This window comes from Mastigoproctus giganteus, chromosome 3 (genome assembly GCF_048544385.1).
Source record: "Mastigoproctus giganteus isolate SK-2022 chromosome 3, ASM4854438v1, whole genome shotgun sequence".
NCBI classification, from domain to species: Eukaryota; Metazoa; Arthropoda; class Arachnida; order Uropygi; family Thelyphonidae; genus Mastigoproctus; species Mastigoproctus giganteus.
This window is the reverse complement of record NC_143577.1, coordinates 144,525,002-144,540,313: the sequence shown is the minus strand read 5'-3', so window position 1 is coordinate 144,540,313 and position 15,312 is coordinate 144,525,002. Positions and strand designations below refer to the sequence as shown.

Below are 15,312 nucleotides of genomic sequence, written 5' to 3'. Positions count from 1 at the left end.
CATTAAAAATCTAGTTCAGATTACTTGGGTATCAGCAGGTTATTACATAGTTATCAGCAGTAAAAAACATTGGAAATTTTTTAAAATGCACACTGATGTTATTAGAGGGCAAGACATATGATGTTGAGAGGTGTGTGTGTTTTGGCTGATGCTGTATAAGCTTACTTCCTTGCATCATTTACCAATACTAAATATCCCATTGATTATTTCAGAACTCGATTGTGGGTGTTGCAGTACCTTGGGGTGTCGTATCCTGAAGGATGTCACAAAATTTTGTCATCATGTCATTGTTGATTTCACTTCGTTTTCATTTCACTGCATATATTGATGTAATTGATTGATTACAATACAGTTATTGTGTAATGCATAAAAATTTATGCTGTTTATTTCTTCGTGTATTTTATACTCCGGCCAGTAAGCTGCAATCTTGTTTTTCTATTTGAAAGCTAACTATTGTTGATTTTTGATTTCTTTGGTTAAGCCTGTGCTTAGTCTTGCATATATCATCTTCTCTCGTACCCTTGTTCATATGTTTTTGAATGGAAACAAGTGCAGTTGCATACTGTTTGTTTTACCATAAACTTGAGGATAGATAGGGAACAAAAGGTGCAGAGGTGTTGGATAATTATGAAATTCTGCGTTTGGTAGTCAAATTATTTTTGTAATATGCATAGTGTGTTGCCATCAGCAAAAGTTTGGAAAGCATTGGATTATTGTGTAGGTAAAGAAATTATCAGTATGGTTTTCTGAACAACAGTTAGTTGTTCAGAAAATGTAATATATTTATAACAAGTTTTGCTGATACTGATGTTATTACAGAAATTAATATAGAAATTACAAAATAGCATTAGAGTAATAAAATGTTATGTTAATACTGAACTTTAAGGTTTTTGTAATACATTGTGTTATCATTAGTTATTGTGTTATATTATTCGAATTTGATTTTTATATTTTCTATGTAATCAGATTTTCTTCTGAAGTAATTAATTAGCTATAAGTGAAATAGATATTTTTAGTTATCTCCCTCATTTGAAGCTGTTCTGTCCTTATTACTATAGAACTAGACAGTTTCAATTTTTCAAGTGAAGAAGAGAGGGAAAATGTTGAAACAGTTAATACTAACAGGACATCTAAAATTATGAAAACACTGCAGGAAAAGGAACCAAGTCAGGAGAAAACAAGGTTGGTGACAAGAAAACAAAATCGAACATTTAACAGAAATCAAAAAGAGGTAAAGATAAACTTAATTGAGAAAATTCAAAATTATTTTAATCTTTTCATGTCTACAAAATAAATTTTTTCTTGTTTAATTTATATCAGGGGTCTTCAACCAGATGAGGCTAAGGGTGGCACTAGTAAAACTATGTTAGATGCTGAGGCCACATTTTTTAAACTTTTATTTTATTTTTTTTTAATATACAGATGATATGGATTTAATGCAAAGTGTTCCTGTAAGTAGTCATGTGAAATCACATACACATGATATTGCCAACTTTGAAGGCTCATTTTCACACTATCCGTAGACTTCTCATATTTGTAATAGATAAATATGTTGAAAAGCACATTTTTTTTTTCTTTTTCTTGTAAAGCACAATGAACATGATAGGTTTTAATCAAAGTTTACTGAAATAGAAAATAATATTGGCTCAAAATTGACTCCTAGTTAACGAGCTGGCAGCCAGGTGAAATTATATATACAAGTTATACAATTTCACCTGGCTTATACCAAGTTATACAAAGTATTGCAAACTTTGTAGTTCGTTTTTATTGTGAATGATACAGACTTGCATTTTTAAGAGAGAAATTGTAGGGGGAGAAAAAAGCACATTGGAAACCACTGAGTTACTCCATAGAGAACATTAGTGTTCCAGTGATGTCAGAATAAAAAAAAAAAAAAGTGAACTAAAATGATCTTATGTAACTTCTAACTGGTTAAAAATTTTACTTATTACTACAACTGTAAACAACGTAGAGGTACACCCTCTAAACAGCAGTGGTTATGGAGATATCAAAATAAATGCAGATATCAAAATAATTTAAAAATTTTCTTTTTTATGTTCAGTACTCTCGGTAACAGTGTAATGGTTTTCCCTCTCACTACTTTAGGTCAAGTTTAAAATCCCATTGAACATTAGGAATTTTTAAAGGCCCCCCCCCCAATCAAGGCTGTAGTTGACTAACCTAAGGTGGTAGAAATATATTTTTTCCCTGTGAGTTATTCTAGATTTTTCAGCCCACACAACATATAAATCAGCTCACAAACACATGCTGAATACAGACATAATGAATGACAGACGCACATGAACTAGAGCAGCATATAGGAACTAGCACACCATCGTCTGAGTAGTCATAGTATTAAGAATTTCTAAGGACAGTAAGAACTGTGTTCATTTAATGTTTTTTTCTTACACCACTTAGATTAGATGCATTAATTACAGATTGGCTAATTGAGGCTACCCATCATCTGAAGCAATTAGTATTCTTGAAACAACTGTTGCAGTGGTTCAGTATTCTTACAAACAGCATATTTTCCTTATACTGATATCATTTGTTTAAAATGACATAGTGTTAGGAGAAAGGCATCTTCAGTTGTTTCCCACATCTGTGCCATATGAACTCTGTGTAGACAAACAGTATCACTATGAAAGCCAAAAAGTGTTGTTTTGTTTATGAAGTATTGTGTTGGCTTTTGTTGTGTGTTCTGGCTTTTAGATGTAGGGTCCCTGATGGGACCTCACATTGCCTGCACACACTGCTAGGAGATAGCCAGGCTGCCCATAATTTTCTGGCTGGTCTCTACCATGGTCGCCTAAGCTTCCTGGGCAGAGACCAAGTAAAAAAAAAATTAAGTTAGTGTGGGGAAATAAAGTCAAGTGGGAAGGGTAAAGTTAGAAGTATTGGGGATGTAGAGGTAAGGCATCCCCAAGGGAGAATGGTGATGATTCCATCAGGTGACTGGGGTGTGTGGGGTTAGGAATTGAAAGTATACTGGGTAGGGAACTCAGTGCTGATTTCCATAAAGCTAGTGAACCTATGTCATGACAAGTCTGTGCTGGAAATTTCCAGCTGGGTAGAAGTTTGTCAAGTCCAATAATTGTCAATGTTTTAGTTGTGTAGTCACAGTCAGTTTCTTTAGTCCATTCAGTCAATAGTTGGCAATTCTTTTGGCTATATTTAGGTGGTATGTCAGCAAGGCTGAAGCAATTAGTGATGGAAGGCCATTGTGCATGCCGGGGAGGGGTGTCCATTGCTGGGAGGTCAGTAGGTCTTGAGTTTGTGGTTATTGGTGATTAAGGCTTGCTCTTGACAGTTCTGTGCCTGTTGAAGAGCAGTTGCACGAAGGAGGTGAAGTGTTTGTAGTTGTCTTGATACTGAATTACAATTTGTTCCTGGTCTTTTGGGAGATTTATGATTCTTGGGATTAAGATTGATCTCAGGTCCTCATATTCCTTGGAGTCATACATAATATGCAGCCAGGTTTCTTTGAGACCTCACAGCGGCAGAGTGGGTCATCAGTGGTACACAAGGATGTTAGCTTCTCTTTGATCGACCTGGACAGGTTGAATCATAGACAGGATCAAGTTGTCTGCATAAGCTTGGGATTTCACTGGTCCAAGGTCCTGGTTGAGGAACTCGTCCAGGACCACGTTTCAGAATGTCAGCCCAAGAACTGAGACTTGTGGACAGCCCTTGTTGATCTTTCTATCAACCCTGGAGTATGGCATCATTACAGACTGATCTCTCACTGAGGTAGCTTTAGGATGCAGGAGAAAATGTTATGGGGTATCTGTGCTTCTCTAAGCCTGCCTAGGACGCTCGGCCGCCAAAGTGAGTCGGACGCCCTGGCGAAGTGGACTGTGATTGCTGGGTAGTACTTTGCCATTGTGGATTGGGAAGATGTGAAGAGGTTGTTCAATGCATCAACAGTCGAGTGCCCCGGACTGAAGCCGATTAGACTGAAGTTAGCATTTGCATAGTGCTTGTCATTCCTGTAGAAGAAATGCCTCTTGAGGAGTTTGCTGAGGACTGAGAGAAGAGTTATTGGTCAGTAGGATGTTGGCTGTTCAGGTGGTTGGTTGAGGTTTTTCAGACGTAGACAGAGATTTACTATTTTCCAGTCTGTAGGAAAGGTCCCACTAGTGAGGCAGTGGTTAAATACTTTGAGGAGAAGGTTTGGAGAGTTGTTTGCCACCTTCCTGACAGTCTCAGGCTCAAGGTGATCTGAACCTGGGCACCTCCTGTCCTGTAGTTTGGATATAGCTTGGCTGAGTTCCTCTAGCATGAAGGGGGATCCTTGGTTGCTGGAATGAAGTAGCTATTGTTGGCAACACACATTTGAGCTTGAGACTGGGTAAGGCCTGAGATAGGTGGTTGGAAGATGGTGTCCAGAATGTTATTGCTAGATTATTCTCAGGTTGTAGTGATTATGCCCTGTGGTGTAATGGTGGATGTGAGGACTTTGCCTCTGGGGAGCTTGTTGATGGTAATTTTGTATACACACCAAATGTGTATACAAACCCACTCCCCAAGGGTTGGTATTCCCAGGTTGTGGCTACAAGGTGTTCCCGCAATGCCCTCTTTTTTTTTTGATGGATTGAGGCTGTGTTGGAGTTTCTTGCTATTTGATACTGTGTTCTGATGGCCTCTACCTTTGGTGGGTCCAGGACCTTCTAGTACTTTAGGTCTTCCTCTTGTTAACTTCACACCAGAGTCTGCAGTTCTGAGCACCACCAGGAAACAGTGCTGAGAGATGGATTCTTGTGCTTAAAGATTGAATTGCAGATATTTGTTATGGCCAATGTGACTGCTCTTTGGTGTGCATCTAGGTTTTAGAGGTTGAGGGCCCTTGGCAGACAGCTGACTGGTGGAGACACCCAGTGCTTCTGTGAAGGTGTCCCAATTGGCACCTATTTTAAACCTGTTTAGAGTGAGCTTGAGATTTGGTGGCATTCTTGTCTCTTGCCAAAGCTATTGGCCACAACATTTTGCCCATCTCTGCTCCCACCTCTGTTAAAACCGGATGGTTCTGTTGTCACTTCAGCCAAGGATAAAGCTGACCTGCTAGCATTCCATTTTTCTTCCAACTCGTGTATGAATGATCTTGGTAAAACAGCTCCCACCATTCCCAACGTGCTCCGTTCAGTGCCTCTTGTGGTCTTCCTTCAAAAGGATGTCAGAAGGATTTTGATGAATCTTGATGCTAAGAAAGCTCCAGGTCCTGATGGTATTTCTCCACTTGGTCTCAAAACCTGCACTCCTGAACTTCTGTTCTTTGCTGCCTATTTTCACACTCTTATTCCAAAGGTGTTTTTCCTTCTGCCTGGAAAGTTGCTCGTATCCAGCCAGTTTCTAAAAAGGATGACAAATCCCTCCCATCCAATTATCGTCCCATTGAAATTACTCCTACTCTTTCTAAAGTAATGGAGAAATCAATTAACTGCCAACTCTTAAACTACTTAGAAACCTTCCATCTGATTAATGATCACCAGTATGGATTTCGTCAGTGTCAATCCACTGGTGATATTTTGGCTTACGTTACCCATTTATGAACAAATTCAATGGAAAAGTTCGGTGAAACACAAGCAGTTGCTCTTGACACCTCAAAGGCTTTCGATCATGTTTGGCATAAAGGTCTTCTAAACAAGCTTCCATCTTGTGGTTTGCCAACTGTTTTTTGTAATTGGTTATCCAGTTTTCTCTCTGATTGCTTACTGAGGGTGATGGTAGATGGTTCTCTGTCTTCTAACTCCCTCCACCAATGCTGGTGTCCCCCAAGGTTCAGTTTTTTCCTCTTTTATATTAATAACCTTCTTTCATTGATTGGAAATCCTATCCATATTTTTGCCAATGATAGCACATTGCATTCCACTTTCCATTTTGAGAAACCTTGACCTGCTCAATCAGCTTCAACTTCTTGAATATCCATTACCAATTCCTTAAATGCCGATCTCCAGGTAATTCTCCAGTGGGGCAAATACAACTTAGTTGATTTCAATCGTTCTAAAATTCAGTCTTGTCTTATATCTCGCAAAAAAGGATTCTTCTGCTTCTATGCTTATTTTTGTGATACTGTGATTTCTAGGCAAGTTCATATATCTCTTTTGTGGTTTACCCTAACTTCTAATCCCTCTTGGCACAAGCACATTACAAATATTGCTTCCTTTGCATCTAAAAAACTTGGTTTTCTCTTTTGTTCTCGGCGTTACTTTTCTTCCAAACAGCTGTTCGCTCTGTACAAATCGCAAATCTGCTCTACCGTGGAATATTGTTTCCACATCTGGGGCAGTGCCCCCAAAACCTCTCAGGCTTCTAGATTCCATTCAGAAGAGGGCAGTTAGGTTTATTAATGACTCACATCTCGCTGTGAGGCTCCTCTGTAGCCAGGTGGGCAGGAGCAGCAGTGCGTAGCACATGCTTCTTGATTAGACTGGGGTTTGAGCCCGTGAGCCACCAAATACGGAGGATGTGGAAAGGTCAGGGAATGACCACTGCATATCCCCGGAGCAATATGGCCTTAGTTGCTAATGCTCCTAAAAAAAAACCAAAACCAAAAATCCACTTGCTGTTTCATAGATGTACTGTTTCTGCTGCATGCCTTTTCTGCAGATACTTCCATGGGCACTGTTCGTCTGAATTGGCTTCTGTAATTCCTGCTCTTTCTTTCAAAATAGTCCAAACATATGCTGCCACCAGCCAACATCCATTTACTGTCCAACTTTTCACCTTCCTCGTTTATTCATTCAACTGCTGTTTTCTGGAACAACCTTCTGTCGTATGTATTTCCTGAAAATTAAAGTCTACAGAAATTCAAGTCTAATGTCAATAAATATCTTCTTTCAACCTCCAATTCAAGCATGGTACTAAGTAGCATAGGTCCTAACACCTCTCGTGGTTGGGGTTTTTCATAAAAAAAAAAAAAAAAAAAAAAAATTCCTGTTTAGTTGGTCTTGCATTACTTCTTTAACCAGTGCCTCTCTTATTTTCCCTGGAACAGAAGTTAAGCTAACAGGTCTCTAATTACTCATATCGGCATTTTATCATTAGCATTAGCCAAAGCATACAATACAAGAAAGCAAGATTATGCAGCATCAGCAAAAAAAAAAAAAAAAAACGCCTCCCATTTCACCCCTTCATTCGTTCCAAATGCCTGTCCAGCTCAGCCTTAAATTTATTTAAGCTATCAACTTCCACAACAAAAGATGGACATCTGTTCCACCAACTGCCAGCTGGCTAAAGGCAAAAATCTGCACATCTATTGTACAAATATATTTCCTTAATTTGAAACTGTGCTTCCTCAGGTTCTTAATCTGAGCAAGAGGAAGAATCCCATCAGCATTCAGCATGGCCAACCCATTCAAGGCCTTATACACCTCAGTCAGATCACCTTGCAGGTGCCTACCCTCCAGGCACTGCAATTTGCAGAACTCAAGACTTTCTTGGTAAAAGCACTCCTTTGTTCCCCTCACCAACCTTGTTGCCCTTCTTTGTACTAGTTCTAGCAACTCTACATCCTTCTAAAATGAGGCCTCCAGACCTATTCATACGCAGTACTCTAGGTGTGGCCTGACCATTGCCTTGTATAATGGGATAATCACCTCTCTGTCTCTGCTAGCAAAATTTCTATATATCATTGAGAGACTCCATGACCTGCCATGACAGCCTGTCTGCTCAGTGAACTTCATATTTGACTGCACAATTACCCCCAGGTTTTTTTCACTTTCCACTTCCCTGAGTGTAGTACCACACAGTTGGTACATTTCTCTTCAGTTATTGCTACCCATATGCAGTACTTTGCATTTGTCAATGCTAAACTTCAGTTGCCGCTTCTCAGCCCATTTGCCCAACTAATCTAGATCCAGTTGGAGTAGCATACAGTCTTTACTGGTGTTAACAACCCTGCCAACATTTGTATCATCTGCAGACTTGGACATTAAACCTGATATACCTTCATCAATATCATTGATAATTATACAAAACAACAATGAGCCCAACACTGAACCCTGGGGAACTCCACTAATAACATTTGTCCACGAAGTGCAGTGTCCATTGATTACCCCTCTCTGTTGCCACCCACTCAACCATCTCTTTATCCATTGTAACAACTTACCATTAATGCCACACCTCTCCAATTTGTACAGCAGTCTTCCATGTGCAACAGTATCAAAAGCTTTCCTGAAATCCAAGTATATGATTTCAAAATTATTCCTCCTCTGTGAATTGGGGATACATTTGCATATCTCCAGCCCACAGGGACTTCCCCTTTATCCAAAGATGCTCTCATAATTATGGCTGAGGGTTTGCTTACCTCCTTTGTTGCCTCCTTTAATATGACTGAATGGATCCCACCCATCCCAAGTGCCTTTTTTTATGTTTAACTTCAAAAATTTCCCTTCCACTTTTCACTCAGTTATCACAAAATCATATAGCTCTCTGTTACAGTTTGATGAACTTCTGGCATTCCCTTTCCAAAAGAATTCCTCATATGTGAATGTAGATGTAAAAACTCCTTTAGTTTGTCAGCACACTGAGCTATATAATCGACAGTTCAACCATTAATATCAAGTGGACCAATGAGTCATCACCTTCCTTCTAGTGTTTACAAGTAAAGAAGTCTTTGCTGCTTTTCTTGGCATTCTTTGGCTGATAATCTTCTCATAATGTCCATTAACTTGCCTGATTTACTTTGTAACTTGATTGCAGACTAGTTTATATCTACCATAGGCTTCTGTATCACCTGATAATTCATATGCATCCCATGCATTTTTCTTCTCTACCACATGTCTCAATAGTTCATCTGACATCCATTTAGGTCTAAGCCCTGAACTGTATTTCTTAGTTGGTATGAAAAGCCTAGTAGCTTCTATGGTTATTTCCCTGAATGCTTCCCATTTAGAATTTTTTGCTTAGTTTGCCCCACTGAATAGAAGTTAAAAAATGTCTCAGACCACTGTAGTCTCCTCTACGAAAGCAAAAGCCCATCCTCTTACGATTTATGGCATTTACATTCTTAAGTAAACACCACACCAATCGTTATAGTAAATTTAAATTTTAAGTAAATCTCACCTCAATCATTATCCAGATTGCTATAATAGGTATAGTATTAGTAGTGGCAAATGATGCAACAAAGCAAGCTTATACAGCATCAGCCAAAAATAAAAAAACAACACATTTCATATCACCTGCCCATCCCTTCTAATAGTTTGTGTGGTTCTTCTTTGAATTTATTCAAACTACCCTCTTGTACAACACTAGATGGAAGTTTGTTCCAACAATCTATTGTCTGCTGTCTGATTTCCACATATATGCCTGGCAACCATCCATCCTCAGTTTGAATTTATGCACCTTGTGTGTATGTGCGTAGTGTGAGCAAGGGGAAGGATGCCATCAGCACCTTCAGCATCAGGATCTCTTCACAGGTGTCTAGTCTCCAGACATTGCAATTTGTAGAACAAGTCTTTCTTGTTAAAAAAAATTGAGGCCTTTTTTGGTAAATTCCTGCAATTAGTTGATAACCAAGATAATCATTAAATTGTCAGATTTGATGATTATCTGGGTTACTTGCTATTACTTGCTGTTACTTGCATCACTGATTAATGGATCTTGTCATTGTTCTACATTTGTTTTTATTTGGCATTAACTATTTGCTTGCCGACCGGGCTAGCCGGGTGGGTAAAGTGCCTGCCTAGCAACCCGAAGGTCGCGGGTTCGAATCCCGCCTCAGGCTTGGATCAAAGTACTGCAAAAACTTGGGGAGGTGCATTATGGCCACAGAAGTCGATGCACCAACAACTACCAAAAAAAAAAAAACTATTTGGTTTTTTGTCAAAATATATTGTTAAACACAATGCGTGTTTATAGCACTCATTATGTTTCTTCTTCTGTCCCTTCTTTCCTTAGGTTTAGTTCATTTATCTTTTTTCAGTGTTCTGTGCTTGACTTTGTTATACTCTTTGCTTATTCTTATGTCATGACTATATTGCCTGTACAATAATGCCACGAGCATTGTAAATAAACTTGATGAATTTGAAGTATTGATTAAGTCATCAAATGCAGACATTGTTGGGATACCATAGACATGGTGTTATTCAGACATAAGTGATGCTGAATTTGAATACAGTGATTTGAATACAATACAGTGATGCTACACTGTATACAGGAAGGATAGACAGAACAGGAGGAGTGAAAAAGTTATGCACTTATGAAGCATATTAAATCTAAGGCAGTGCATTCAGTCGACATGGGTGACCAGTGCAATGTTGAGTCAGTTTGGTGTGATATAGGTATTCATTCAAAGTGCCATTAAGTACCATTGCCCAAGCCTAGGCTTATATGTGGCATAGTGCTTAACGTCACTTAAACTTAGCCGTTAAAACTCTAAACTCTGAATTTAACAGTTCAAAATAACTCAAAATATAAACCACGAGAGCTCTTATGCCGCTTGGCCCAAGCAAAGTGAGATAGATGTTAGGTTCATTACTAACTTTACTTATCCCAGTGGACCTGGTTTACATCCCTGCCACTGGGAAGCAGGCTCTGCTATCCAGCTTGATACATTCTCTTCTTTTAAACACAGCATGTATAAACTTGTTAAAATAAAATCTGTACTTCTCCACAAACATGGTCCATAATGTACTCTACTCAAGGGCACCCAATAATAATTCTAGTTGATTCCTAAGATCAGCATACTGGCTGCAGTAAAACAGAATATGTTCTGATGTTTCCTCCTCTCCACAAGTGCAGTTCTGATCTCTCACCAGAGCCAACTCATACAGGCTCTTTGCGAGCCCATGCCCAGTAAGAAGGAAGGCCGCATGTACTCTGAACTGTTGCCAGACTTTCTTTCTTCTATAATATTCACTTTAGGTAGAAACATAAGTAACTTTTCCTTTTTCAGATGTTTCCCACCTCATCTGCCATACTTGCATCATTTCTGACGATATTCCCTTTTTCTCCACTTTAACATCCTGTCCAGTATACAGCCTCCCCTCCTCTGGACATGAACTCACACCCAAGACAATCTTCCTTACATTATGCCTTATGTAATGTATCAACGCAGATAAAAATGATCTGCAGATCAGCAGGTAATCTACCCGAAATCACTTGGAGAGCATCTGTAGACACTGTCCTGCACACTCTAGTGATAAATAGGGGGGCAAATCTTTGGGCCTGCAGTATATGCTTCTTTATCAATGAATTAGTCATCTTATGTAGCCAAGCTGCCAAGGCATAGGTGACTATAGGTACAAATAAACAATCATATAGCAAGTTTAATGCATGACCTTTGATACCCCAGTCAACTCTAATGACTCTCTTTAACTTGGCATATAATATTTTAATTTTCTGTTTTAAATATTTAGCATAAGGGACAAAATTCATTCACTCTCCTATCACCACCCCTAGATACTTAACAGATGTTACATAATGTTACATATCATACAGACACTCCTTGAGTCCTCACAAGAGGGTGTCTAACTCATACTGAGTTGACCTTTCAATAGTAATTGCACTGTCTTCTTTTCTGAGATTTGCAGGCCATTAGATCTTAGACCATTCCATCAGATCCCACATAATTCTCGCAGCCTGTTTTTCTAGGTATGATCGAGCATTACCATATATCAAGAAGAGAAGGTCATCAGCATAGCCAGAGCATCAATCTCAACGTAGTTCTGCATCAAAATATGTGATATAGGTATTGGGAAAACAAAATTTACAGGAGTGTATTATAGGCCTAATGACTGTAATGAGTATACCAAACATCTATACAAACAAATAGTGGGCCATTAAATCAGAATGTCTTATGGGGATTTTAACTTTCCATATGTTGACTAGTATTTGTGGTGTGGTTTGGTCGGTCACTCACTAGCAAGACTTTTGTAGATTTTTTGGATGACTGTTTTCTTCAGAAGCATGTTAGAGAGGCAACAAAAATGAAACAGTACTCTTGATCTGGTTATCTGCAGAAAATTTTCATGAATCTTCAGGTAAACGACCCACTGCATAGTGACCATCACAGTGTACCATTGTAGAATTTAATTAAAGACATAACTGCTGTCAAGGATAAAGGGAAAGGCTTTTGCTTTCATAAGGGTGACTATAGTAGTGTCAGATAGTTTTTAAATTCTGTGCAGCAGGAATGACTGATGATGTTACTAAGGCAAATTATAAATGGGAAGTAATCATAGAAGCTACTAGGCTTTTTGTACCAATAAAGAAATACTATTCAAGGCGGAGACCTCAGTGGATGTCAGATGCACAATTGAGACAAGCAGCAGAGAAGAAAAGTGCATGGGTTGCATATAAATTATCTGATGATTCAGGAGCCTATGATAGATATAAATTAGTCTGTAATCAAATCACAAAAGAGGTTAGGTAAACTAAGGCAAATTACGAGGTTTCTGGCAAAGAAAAGCAGAAAAAACTTCTTTACTTCTATTAACAGTAGAAGAAAGGAATTGAATCATATCGGTCCACTTGGTCAGTGGGTTAACTGTTGATGACCCTGCTCAGGTTGCTGACATATTGAATAGGTATTTTGCATGTACATTCACCCATGAGGAATTCTTTAGGGGAAGGGATGCCAGAAGTTTATCAAACTCAAGTTGAGGTAAATGACTTCGTCATAACTGCAAGGATAATTGAAGAGGAATTGTTGATGTTGAACATAAAAAAAAAAATTGGGGTGGGTTGTGTATGGGGACACAACCGCAATCGTTTTGAGGTGTGAATCCGACTTTGTGTTATTAGAGGAAGGGTAAGATGTAAATGAATAAAGTCTTGGTGGTTATAAGTGAAATATAATTTTATTTATCAAAGGCCGATGTTAGGAGAAGTAAGATACATATGGCATAGTATTTATATCGATGTTTCTTACCAAGGTAAGCTTTACAAGTGTTGCCCAGAGTAGTGGGTGATGTAGAAATGTACTTCAAGTTGAACTCACGTTGAACTTTTTAATTTTTCTTTCCAATGATATACGTTTCTTACATTTCTGTTCATATTTCCTTTGCAATTTTTTCGACATTATGAAAATTTTCTTCAACTTGGTACACTTATCAGCTTATAACTTTACAAATATTATTTTATCGGTTATTATTGCTAAATAATATTGTAGATCCTGTTATTCTCTACAAATCGACACCAATTTCAACGTCCTATCTCTTCGCAATCCAAAGTTACACTGCCCAAACGCCACGCGTCGTCGCCATTTTCAGTGTTCATGTGCAAGCGCTACCCTTCCCTCCCACCGCTGCACACCCCCACTACCCACCATTTTAGATAAGGACATAAACCCTCTATCCAACAAAATTTAAATCATTTGATTATCATTTATAGTTTATGATATATAAGCATGACAAATCTTGCCATTTTTTTTGGTCGCTAGAGTTTTTGTAGAGACCCCCTATACCAGACTGAATTTAAAGACGTATTCACATCAAAAAAGCACCTGTGGTGGATGAGATCTGTTCAGTCCTATTAAGAGAGGCATCAAAGAATGTAAGCAAGCCATTAGCCATACTTATGAGGCATCCTTGGATTCAGTGGAGGTCCCTGTGGAATGAAGATGTGCAATTATATTTCCAGTTCACAATGGGGAATTAAAAGGCGACATGAGTAATTATAGACCTGTTAGCTTAACATCTGGTCCAGGGAAAATAATGGAGTTGCTGGTTAAAGAGTAATACAAAACCATCTGGACAGGAATGCAATTATACTGCAGTCACAGCATGGTTTTATTAAGTGGCTGTCTTGTTTCAATCTGATAGGTGACTATGATGCAGTGAGAAAGGAACTGGATGCAAAAAAAATAATTTTGATATCACATACTTAGGTTTCAGGTTGGCTTTTGATAGTGTTACACATAAAAGACTGCTGTATAAACTGCAGCAATGTGGCAATGTTACTGCTATGGATAATAGGATGGTTAAGTTGAAGACAGAGAATGGCTATCAATGGGCACTGCTCTTTGTGGACTAATGTTATCAGTGGAGTCCCCCAGGGTTCAATGCTGAGTCCATTGCTGTTTTCAATATTTATTAATGATATTGATGAAGGTATATCAGACTTAATGTCGAAGTTTGCTGATGATACAAAGGTTTGGAAGGTGGTCAACGACAATAAGCAGGATGAACTACTGCAACAAGATCTAGGAAAATTGAGTCAATGGGCTGAAAAATGGCAGTTGAAGTTTAACATTGACAAATGTAAGGTACTACATATGAATAGCAGTAATCCCAGAGTAACTTATCATCTATGTGGTACTACACACTGTAGGAAGTGGAAAATGAAAAAGACCTGGGGTAATTAAAAAGGCCTTCAGATATGAAGATCTCTGAGCAGTGCAGACAGTCTGTCAGGACAGCCTGTTTTGCCAGTGATGTACAGGAGCTTTGCTGGCAGGGAGAAAGAGGTGATTTTTGTATAAGGCCATGATTATGCTTCAACTTCATTATTGTATACAGGTTTTAAGGCCTCACTTTAGGAGCGATGTAGATTTGCTGGAATGGGTGCAGAGAAGGGAAACCAGATATGTGAAGAGAAAGGGTGCTCTTCCCTAGAAAGGCTTCAGCCATGCAGATTGCAGCTTCTGGAGACTAGGCACATGTTGGGTGATCTGAATGAGGTGTTTAAGGACTTGAATGGATTTAGTATGCTGAATGTGAATGGCATTCTTCATCTTACTGAGACTACGCACAAGGGGGCATAAATTTAAGTTGAAGGATGGTTTTCAGGCTAGATGTTCAGAAGTTTTCCTTCAGCCATCAGGTATTTGTTGGAACAGGCCTCCATCTGTTGTTGTGGAAGTGGAATGTTTTCCACATGAAATTTGATGTGCCATTTCTTTGACTTCTTGTGTTAGGTCTGTGTATTTCCTAGTGTTTTCCTTGTAGGTTTTCTGGAGTTTGCTGGTGTTCGGCTCTGCTATGTCAATCAGGTAGGTAGTCATTTCTTTCTTGTCAGTGAAGGTTGTGTCTAGTGTGTTGTGTGGGATCATTGTATCTGTTATTAGGCCATGTCCCAGTATAGTTTGTGAGTAGGGGTCTCCAGTATGGCCTAAGGTTCTTACTTGTAATACAGTAAATGCGCTTTCATCAGTTGGTGTTTTTGCATTAATTATTGTTATTATATATTTGTTTTCCCCCTTAAATTATTTTTCCATTCATCATGGAAATGTCATGGGGTTTATTTTGATATACAGATATTGCAATTCAAATCATATTGAGTACCTAAAATATCCTGCTATTAAGATATATAAATTATTATGCATGTATTCAAGCTTGAAACAATTTTGCAATTAATGAATATGACAATTTT

At 38.6% G+C, this 15,312-nt stretch overlaps 1 protein-coding gene across 5 annotated transcripts in view; it reads left to right on the top strand.

Moving 5' to 3' along the window:
• Nucleotides 1-15,312, top strand: part of LOC150088301 (uncharacterized) — a 175,184-nt gene that overhangs the window by 138,223 nt on the left and 21,649 nt on the right. For all 5 annotated transcript variants that reach the window (XM_090370688.1, XM_090370689.1, XM_090370686.1 and 2 more), the window contains exon 4: nucleotides 1,059-1,231. In XM_090370688.1, the coding sequence (XP_090226814.1) occupies nucleotides 1,059-1,231 (173 nt within the window). The remainder of the gene's footprint in view (nucleotides 1-1,058; nucleotides 1,232-15,312) is intronic.